At 55.5% G+C, this 10,139-nt stretch overlaps 1 protein-coding gene across 1 annotated transcript; it reads right to left on the bottom strand.

Moving 5' to 3' along the window:
• Positions 1-710: 710 nt before the first annotated feature.
• LOC120946127 (integrase/recombinase xerD homolog) lies at positions 711-9,828 on the bottom strand. The gene is made up of 3 exons (XM_040360924.1): positions 9,788-9,828; positions 4,333-4,529; positions 711-1,735 (listed from the first exon to the last, which is right to left on the bottom strand). The coding sequence occupies exons 1-3, from the start codon at positions 9,826-9,828 to the stop codon at positions 753-755; spliced, it is 1,221 nt and encodes a 406-aa protein (XP_040216858.1). The 3' UTR covers positions 711-752.
• Between the last annotated feature and the right edge of the window lie 311 nt (positions 9,829-10,139).

The raw sequence follows: 10,139 nt of genomic DNA, 5'->3' as shown, positions 1-10,139 counted from the left end.
TCCGAAAAACACCCACCACCAGCACCCGAAGGTAACACCTTACCTTCGGGCGCACCTCCACACCCTCATCGCTTGCTGTACCCCCTCCTCTAGGCGCAACGCCCACATGTCAATCCCCACGTCCGTGAGGTGAACACCATCACTCCTGAGGTAACGCCAAGGGTCAACCTCCAATTCCGGGTGCCGAACCACCAGCCCCCCGTTCCTTAGCACAAAACGTCCCACATTCCTGTTGAGCTTCCTGCGCGCACGATTCACCGCGTCCACCGACCTAGCCATCCTCCACGATGTCCTAGCCACCATGTCCGACCACACCACTACCGCCTCCGGGAAAGACAACCGGAGCCGCTGAAAATCAAATTTAATGTCCCGCGCTATCTCCAGCATAGATCTCACTCCAAGATCATTGCCCCCGGCATGAATCACTAGCACATCCGGAGGTCTGTCCAAACGTGCCCATTTGTGTACCTCCGGCACAACTCTGCTCCATAGCATCCCGGGGACCCCCAACCACCGTACCCTCGCCTCCTGTCTCGAAATCCCCAGTTGCCGACCGGTCGGGCGCGCCTCCGCCCTTTTTTCCCCCCGAACCACGTAAGAGAGGCCCAATATCCAGACCAACAAGGGTCCAGTACCTGAAAGACAGTAAGCAACAACAAATAACTAACACATCCCCCAATATAGCGACCCCCACGTTTCCAAACAGTCATCCAAACTCATTTCCCCTTAACCCAACATCAGCTCCCAATCCCTCAACACAAATTTGCCACCAGCTGCAGCCTAACATATGAACAAAACCTCTTAGATTCCCACCGTCCTATCCTCTTTATTGCGTCCTCACCCAGTCCATTCCTTGCCGCCTCCGTAGCCGCCCCAATCCTAAATGAATGAGCCGAGAACTCCTTTGCAACCAGGCCCAATTCCCCCAGACACTTCCTAAACACCGCCACAAACTGATATCTCGACAGCGGGGCCCCATTTTCGTGTACCAAAAAAGTGCCCCCCACCTCCGGGCGGATGTCCAGATATTTCCGGACCAGCCCCACTGGGCAAAGTTCCGATCCTTCAATCGGGAACACCTGGACCGCTCTGCCCTTGCCGCTCTGGTCCGTTTTGGACCTTCTGAGCCACAACGTGACCCCCTCCGGGGCCCAACCGACGTCCGATGCCCCCATGCCCCCTTGGACCATTTTCGACGGGCTCACCAGCTCGCCTATCCTAAAAGCCCCAAAAAATGCCAGCGCGAATGCCGCGCGAAACAATGTAACCTCAAAACCGGACGAACCCACTGTACCCATCATATCCATAAGCCCTTTCAAAATGTCGAAAGACACCGGGCGGCGCGTGTCCAGCCGCCGCCCTTGCTTCCTGTACCCTTTCAGAGCCTGGCGCACCCAGAAATCCTTTGTAAAATCTGGCAACCCCTGCCACTTGAATAAAAACGCCAAGCCGGCCAACTTCTTATCCAATACCGACTGAGACACTCCTGCCTCGATATTTCTGGACAAAAAGTACCACACCAATGTCCTCACCTCCGGTCCCGAAAGGTGAACCTCTGATTCCTTAACCAGACTACTCCATTCCAACCATACTTTTTCATAGGCCGCCCAAGTACCCGCACTCACCGATTTTTTAATCCAGGTGGAGATGATTCCAATGGAATCTGCCACAGCCACTCCGGACAGGGGACCCCTCGCTCTTCTGCTTCCGGCACCAACTCCCGGAACCTGTCCCACTGGAACCGAGACAAAGCATCAGCCACGACATTTTCCACCCCCGGTAAATGCACCGCATACACAAACACATTCAGCTGCAGACACCGAAGTACCAAGTGTCTCAGGAGCCGAATCACTGGGGGAGAAGACGCGGTCACGCGATTGATCACCTGCACGACCCCCAGGTTATCCCCATGGAAGCGCACCTTCCGATCCCGGAAAGACGTGCCCCACAACTCAACCGCCAGCACCACTGGAAACAGCTCCAGCAGCACCAGATTTTTAGTAAAACCCGCAGCCAGCCAGGACTGAGGCCAGGGGCCAGCACTCCACTGTCCTTGAAAGAAGGCCCCAAAGCCCGAACCCCCGGCCGCGTCTGTATACAGCTCTAGGTCAAAATTGCTGACCGGGCCGGACATCCACAAGGCCCTTCCGTTAAAGGCCTCTAGAAAAGAGTGCCATACCAGCAGGTCCTCCCTGTGCTCCCTCACCAGCCTTACATAGTGGTTGGGCAACCTAACCCCCGCCGTGCTGGCCGACAGACGCCAACAAAAAATTCTCCCCATCGGGAGGATCCTGCAGGCAAAGTTAAGCTTCCCCAAGAGCGACTGCAGCGCTCGCAGTTGTACCTTACGCATGCCAATCATACCCCTGACCTCCGCCTTGAGGCCCCCCAACTTGTCCGCCGGCAGCCTGCATTCCATAGCCTCGGAATCGATGACTATGCCCAAGAACTGAATGACCGACCTAGGCCCTTCCGTTTTGTCGGGCGCCAGTGGAACCCCAAAACGTTCCGCTATGTGCTCCAGCGTAGATAACAAAACCACGCAAATCCTTGACCCCGCCGGGCCAATGCAGAGAAAGTCATCCAGATAATGGATAACCGAATCCACCCCCGCCACGTCTCGCACCACCCACTCCAAGAAAGAACTGAACTGTTCGAATAATGCGCAGGACACCGAGCAACCCATGGGCAGGTACTTGTCCACATAGAATTCGCCCTCCCAGTGACACCCCAACAACCGGAAGCTGTCCGGGTGCACCGGCAACAGCCGGAAGGCCGCCTCGATGTCCGACTTGGCCATCAACGCCCCCCGGCCGTACCGCCTAACCCAACTCACCGCCGCGTCAAACGAAGTGTAGCACACTGAACAATCCTCTGCATTAATCGCATCGTTAACCGACCCCCCTTTTGGAAAGGAGAGGTGGTGTATGAGCCTAAACTTGTTCGGTTCCTTCTTCGGTACCACTCCCAACGGGGAAACCACCAGGCCTGCTAACGGGGGGGACTCAAACGGGCCACCCATTCGGCCCAGCCCGACCTCCTTACGGAGCTTCTCGGAAACCACTTCCGAGTGTTGCCTAGCTGAACGTAAATTTTCGGACATTGGCGGAATCACGGTCAAATTAGCAGGGATACGAAAACCAACTGTAAAACCCTCCTCCAGGAGCTGGGCAGCCGCCCTGTCCGGATACCTACCGAGAAACGGCAGCATCCTTTTCACCATCACCGGTGTGCTCCCTCTTGCCTGAAGGATCTCCGGAACGGCCCTTGCCCTGCTTGAAGCAGCGGGAAGAGGGGTGATTACCCCCACACCCGGAGCACTCATGCTTGTACCGGCACGACCCTCCGAATTTGCAGTTTCCCTCGTTAAACTGCCAACAAACCCCCTTTTTCTTTCCGGCCGACTGTCCCAGGGAAGAGGCCCCGCCGGCCCCCCCTGAAAAAACGGCGCCGACGTCCTCGGAGCCGTCATAAGCCGCATCCAAAGGCTAATGTCTTTCGCGTCCCACCGAATGTCCGGCCTAATCGCCCGGCGTTGCCTAAATTGCTCATCATAACGAAGCCAACCCGTGCCCCCATAACACCGATAGGCCTCACTAATCGCTTCCTGGTAGCTGAAGAGCGCCGAACAGTGTTCGGGGTTCTTCTCGCCAATCACGCTGGCCAAAATAGAATAAGCCTGCGACCAATTCGCAAACGTGCGAGGTATGAGCCGATACCTCCTCTTTTCCTCATCCTCCTTTTTGGAGTCTTCTGGCTTCTGGCTTCACCCTGTCCAAGTTGAATTTCTCCAACGGTAACAAAGCAAATATCTCCACATATTCGCTCTTCCAAATTTTTTCCCGGACCTCTTGTTTCAAATGTGCCCCCAGCGGCGCATCATAACAAGTGTACACTTGCCCCTTTGCTTCATCCGCTAACCGCACCAAATCCCGCTTCTTGCCTGTGGCCCCTGCCGGCTCGGCAGTCACTGCCGGCTGCGCCGCCGGCCCTGACCCCAAGCCACCCCCGTTCGCCTCCTTCTCAGTCACCACTACCGCCGTTGGGGCAGCTGCCGCAGTCGCCGCAGCCCCCCCGCCCGGCCCCCAAGCCGCTGTCGGGCCCGCGGGGGGTCTGTCACCCCCTTTTAGCTGGCTAACCAACGCCTCTAACCCCGACAAAAATCTCTGCAACCCCGCATCCACCCCAGGATTCCCCACCTGTGCGTCCGTAACCTGGGAAGATGTCGCACTGCCCCCAGCCACCGCGGGCACCACCAACCTATCCCGGGCCCCCCCCACCCGGCCCCCCAGAACCACATCATCACACCGTAAATTTGTGAAAAGGACTTACCGGGCTGCGTGGAAGCAATCCCATCAGCCGATCGTCTGGAATCCCTCGCTGTAGGCACCGTTCTGGGCACGACCTCCTCCTCCGAACCGGACAGCTCCCCTTCCGACTGGTCCTCGCACAACCCCTCTTCCCCCGATGATGACCCCCCGGGCAGCTCGGTCCCGGCGGCCGAAGGCCCAGGGCCGGATACACTCTCCCTGCGGGCCCTGGACCCGTGAGCGGATTTTGCTGGCGCTTTCCTGCCAGGCGTAACTCTGCTGCTGCGGTCTTCCTCCTGACTTCTCCCCCTCGCCGCCTGGGCCTCCTGCAAGTGGCTAGCCGTAGCAGCTGAGTGGCTAGCCACCGTACTCTGGGATCCCTCTCGCCGAGGCCTGCTGACCGGGCCCGTCTCCACCTGCTCCACACGTCGGGCGGGCACGGCCGCCGCACCTGAGCCCCCCGGCCGTCCCCCCCTCTGTCCTTGGGTGCTTCTGGTCCCCCCTGCCGGGCCCTCGATGACCCCCGTAGCCGCCGCCGCCGCGCGTTTTGCGGGGGGGGCCCGATGGGGCCCTGTTCCGGACGCCTTCCGACCGTTGCTGGCTAGGGGATGTGCTGGGTGAATACCCGCGGGGGGGGCGCGACGAGCGCGACCGTGCGGTCCCCCGGCCGGTGTAACTGGGCCCCGATGGCGCTGGCCCTGCTTCCCCACCGCTCTGCATAGGTTCCTGGCCCGTGTGGTTAGGCCCCGACGCCGCCGCGCCATTCGCCGCCCCGCTCTGAGGGAGAAGCGCCCCCAGCTGAAGCTGCAGCCATTCCTCCCCCCGCACCGCCGCCTCCGCCCTGAGCTGTGCAAACAGGGCCTCAATCGCTGCCATTTCGCCGCCCCTACCTGTGTCACAACGAACGCTGAGCTGAAAAACTGTTGCAGGCTGTACAGACCATGCAACTTCGCTCCCCCACGCCTGACTTGCCCGGGAAACTGGATGGTGGGAGATATATATAATCTCCCCTCCCACCGCTCCTGCTCCTCCTCCCCCCCAGCTACCAGGGTTCTGTTAACCCTGTCATGCCGGCCCTACGCTGACTTGCAGTTGGCTCCGTGCCTCACTTTCCTAATCTACATGCTGGCTCCGGGCTTGTGAAGCCATTGGATCAGCCATGGGACTACCATTCTTGGTACAGGTTTCCATGATCTCAGGGAAACCAATGATCTCTCCCTACCTATCCCAACGCACCTTCAGTGTCACTTACAATTCTACTTACTCCTTTTCTCTTTCCTTCTCTGTCGGGGTCCCCCAAGGTTCTGTTCTTGGATCCCTCCTATTTAGTCTACACCCAGGGGCGGACTGACCATTCGGGCACTCGGGCACTGCCCGAGGGCCCCATGCCACTAGGGGGCCACATCAGGGTTGCTAGCCTAAGTAAAACCAGGGACAGTATTTAAAAATCTGTGTTTTTTACATCTGTCCCTGAAATATCCCTTACCGACATACTTTTGGTCTATAAATCCCAAGATTATAGCTGCCCCGCCTCTCCAGTACCTTTTTAGTGTGAGTGTGTGTATTATGTGTGTATGTATACTGTGTATGCATACTGTATGTATACTGTGTGGCCCCATAATCTCCTATTGCCCGGGGGCCCCATAATCTCCTATTGCCCGGGGGCCCCATGAGTTTTTAGTCCGCCCCTGTCTACACCTCCTCCCTGGGTCATCTGATTGCCTCCCATGGCTTTCAATGACGACACACAAATCTATGTCTCCACCCCTCAGCTCACCCCATCTGTCTCCTCACACATCACTAACAGGCATATCTGCAGGCCCGTGGTGACAAGGCAAGCAAACCAAGCAATTGCTTGGGGCCCCGAGCTGGCCTGGGGCCCCAAGCAGGACCCTTGCCGCACTTTTCCTATAAATGCTGCAGCCACCTTTATAGAGATCCTCAGGCGGCTGCAGCACTGCTGCCTCTTTTGTCACTTCTTCCCCTTCCCTGTAGTGGCCGAGCTCCTCTTCCTTCCTCCTGTCAGTCCGGCCGGGTACCGCGTGGTACAGGAGATTCAGTTTCCTGTTCCCGGCCGGACTGACAGGAAGTGCACACTGAGTGCTCACTTCCTTTCAGTCCGGCCGGGAACAGGAAATTGAATCTCCTGCTGTGCGGTACAGTAGGGAGGGGGGAGTAAAAAGAACATAGAGAGGGAGGGGGGGGAGTAAAAAGAACATGGGGGAGTAAAAAAATGGGGGGTAAAAAGAACATAGGGAGGAGGAGGGGAGTTAGAAGAACACATGGAGGGGGAGGGGAGTAAGAAGGACATGGAGAGGTGGAGGGGGGAGGGAGGGGGAGTAAAAAGAACATGGGGGAGTAAAAAAACATAGGGATGGGGGGAGGGGAGTAAGAAGGACACAGGGAGGGGGAGGGGAGTAAGAAGGACACAGGGAGGGGGAGGGGAGTAAGAAGGACACAGGGAGGGGGAGGGGAGTAAGAAGGACACATGGGGGGTAAGAATGACACAGGGGGAGGGGAGTAAAACGCACACAGGGAGGGGGAGGGGAGTAAAACGCACACAGGGAGGGGGGGGAGTAAGAAGGACACAGGGAGGGTGGGAGAGGAGTAAGAAGGACACAGGGGGGAGGGGAGTAAAAATCACACAGGGAGGGAGAGGGGAGTAAGGACACAAGGAGGGTGGGAGGGGAGTAAGAAGGACACAGGGAGGGGGAGGGGAGTAAAAAGCACACAGGGAGAGGGAGGGGAGTAAGAGGGACACAGGGGGAGGGGAGTAAAAAGCACACAGGGAGGGGGGGGGGGGAGAGGGACACAGGGGGGAGGGGAGTAAAAAGCACACAGGGAGGGGGGGAGTAAGAAGCACACAGGGAGGGGGAGGGGAGTAAGAGGGACACAGGGGGGAGGGGAGTAAAAAGCACACAGGGAGGGGGGGAAGAAGGACACAGGGAGGATGTGGGTGAACTTAAACTGTATTCGCTATGCTGTGGTTCCTGTAGGCTTTGCGTGTGTGTGTGTGGGGGGGGGGGGGGTGGGGGGCCTCCATGTCCATTTTGCTTGGGGCCCCCAAATTCCTTCAAATGGCCCTGCATAACTGTATGAATGTCACATCACTTCCTCGAACTCAACTTGTCCGAAACCAAGCTCATAATATCCCACCCCCCACGTGCCTCTTCCCCCGACTTCTCTGTCAAGAGAAATGGCACAACCATCCACCCATCCCCCACATGCCAGGGTGCTAGGTGTTATTAGTGTAGCGCTCACCCCGAAGGAGTTGCTGGTTGAATTTGGGATCGGCCTATTAGGTTACCCTGGCGGTGTCTAGGGGTGTAGCTGTGAGAGTAGAGTTAGTGAGCGAAGGTCCAGACAGTGAATAAAGGTTTTCCAATGCTTTATTTTCCAGGCCAACATCAACATTAATAGGAAGAAGGAGGTTGATGAAGAAAGAGAGGGAGAGAACCTTGCGGTATCAGGCCTGGATGTTAAATGGAGCAGTCCTGCTCTGTATAGTACCAATTTGTAACTCGTCGCCACTCTACTTGGAGTGGGTGAAGTGCCCCCCGGACAGACCCCTGCCACAAGCCTGGCAGCCGAGGCGTCACTCTGGATTTCTGGGAGGAACAGGTCTCTCTCACAGACTTGGCTCTAGGGCCTCTGCCACAGGACAATTTCAATAAAGGAATTAGGTGGATAAAGAGAGCGAATCCTCCCAGTAGACTTTTCTATATAGGCCCCTGGATGACAGCAAGCATACCCGTCAGTGGTCCGGTCACCCGATCCCAACTTGGGGTTTTCTCAATAGGTCCAGGAACCCAGTGAACCACTGGGGTCCCCTCTCACCTCCGGATGAGGCTCGAGGCAGACTGAAGCTTTGGACAGGTAGGCCGCGCCGGCGGGGTCCATGGATGCGCGCACCCTGGTGGTGGACATCTGGAACGGGACCCCGTGAAGATTTTAGAACACATGACACCTGTCACAGATATACTCCCCTCCAGCACGCCCCGCGAGGGAAAAAGCTCCTCTGATTGGCTACTGGAGAAACTTACTCTGCTAGAACCTCTCTGGCGCCAACTGCCGGCCAGGGGTGGTATTACATCCCTGGACCACAGACTGACCCAGTGGACATTTCTGGAATGACAGAAGTCCCAAAATTTAAACATTTTTTCTCTTCGGAGAAGCCTATCCCCGCCTCCACCTAACAACTGTTCTTCTATTTTCTTAATCAGATAATCCCCCCACAGTTATTACCCCACTTGACCCTCCCTTCTAGACAGTGCCATCTTAAAGCGGGGTTCTGAGCATATTTTTTTTATTTTTTTTTGCAAGCTAAAATCAAATCACATTAACCCCTTAAGGACCGCCTCACACCGATATACATTGGCAGAATGGCATGGCTGGGCACAATCACGTACCTGTATGTTGCCCTTTAAGGGCCCAGCCATGGGTCGCTGCGCTTGTGACCCGATCCTGAGCTCCGTGACCACGGGACCCGCAGACCCGATCGCCGCCGGTGTCCCGCAATCGGGTCACAGAGCTGAATAACGGGGAGAGGTGAGTGTAAACAAACCTCTCCCCATGCTTCCTAGTGAGACTGTCACTGATCATCTGTTCCCTGTCATAGGGAACGACGATTAGTGACATCACATGCACAGCCACACCCCCCTACAGTAAGAAACACACATTAGGTCACACTTAACCCCTTTATCGCCCCCTACAGGTTAACCCCTTCACTGCCAGTGTAATTTTTGCATTTTTATAGCACTGATCGCTGTGAAAATGACAATGGTCCCAAAATAGTGTAAAAGGTGTCCAATGTGTCCGCCGTAATGTCGCAGTCATGATAAAAATCGCTGATCGCCGCCATTACTAGAAAAAAAAATATTAATAACAATGCCATAAAACTATCCCCTATATTGTAGACGCTTTAAATTTTGCGCAAACCAATCAATAAACGCTTATTGCGATTTTTTTTTACCAAAAATATGTAGAAGAATACGTAACGGCCTAAAATGAGGAAAATATATATATATATATATATATATATATATATATATATATATATATATATATATATTTTGGGGATATTTATTAAATCAAAATGTTAAAAATATTATATTTTTTTCAAAATTGTCGCTCTGTTTTTGTTTAAAGCACAAAAAATAAAAACCGCAGAGGTGATCAAATACCACCAAAAGAAAGCTCTATTTGTGGGGGGAAAAAAAACGTCAATTTTGTTTGGGAGCCATGTCGCACGACCGCGCAATTGTCAGTTAAAGCGACACAGTGCCAAATTGCAAAAAGGGGCCTGGTCCTTTAGCTGCAAAATGGTCCGGGTCTTAAGTGGTTAAATAGTAACGGGGCGTGGCCTAGCACCGGACCGAGATGGCTGCTTGATTCCCCATCTCTGGCACAAAGGAGCAGTTAAATTGAGCCACAAGCAGAATCGAGCACAAAAACTGCATGGGAAAGGGGGACCGTACCTCCTCAACGCCTCGGGAGTCAATGGAGACAGGTCAGGCATCTTCTCCCCACATCCCTGAGATGTTCCGCGCGGCGCAGGCACTAGGCCTCAAAGCCGCGGCCTCGCCTAAGCCTCTCATGCCGCCCGGCGGCTCCAGCACCATCGCGGATGCCGCGAATAGCGCGATTGCCTCACAAGCAATGCAGGCATCCCCACAAATCATCCCAGGATCCCCACTAAGCAACCAGGCACCCCAACTCAGCATCCAAGGGGCCCAAACAAGCACTCAGGCACCCTCACTAGGTCCCCAGATGCCTGCACCACAAATGGCACAGATCCTCAGCCTTGCAGATCTACAGGCTAATCTGCAA

Source organism: Rana temporaria, chromosome 1 (genome assembly GCF_905171775.1).
Source record: "Rana temporaria chromosome 1, aRanTem1.1, whole genome shotgun sequence".
Lineage (NCBI taxonomy): Eukaryota > Metazoa > Chordata > Amphibia > Anura > Ranidae > Rana > Rana temporaria.
Note: the sequence above shows the minus strand (reverse complement) of the source record. Positions and strands in the feature narration are given on the sequence as shown.

Coding starts and splice junctions, on each gene's coding strand:
- LOC120946127 (XM_040360924.1), bottom strand. CDS start 9,828: ATGCCTGACCTGTCTCCATTGACTCCCGAGGCGTTGAGGAG. Junction 4,530..9,787: donor ACTCCCGAGGCGTTGAGGAG/GTACGGTCCCCC, acceptor CAGGGCCCGCAG/GGAGAGTGTATCCGGCCCTG. Junction 1,736..4,332: donor GATTGCTTCCACGCAGCCCG/GTAAGTCCTTTT, acceptor TCTCGGTTCCAG/TGGGACAGGTTCCGGGAGTT.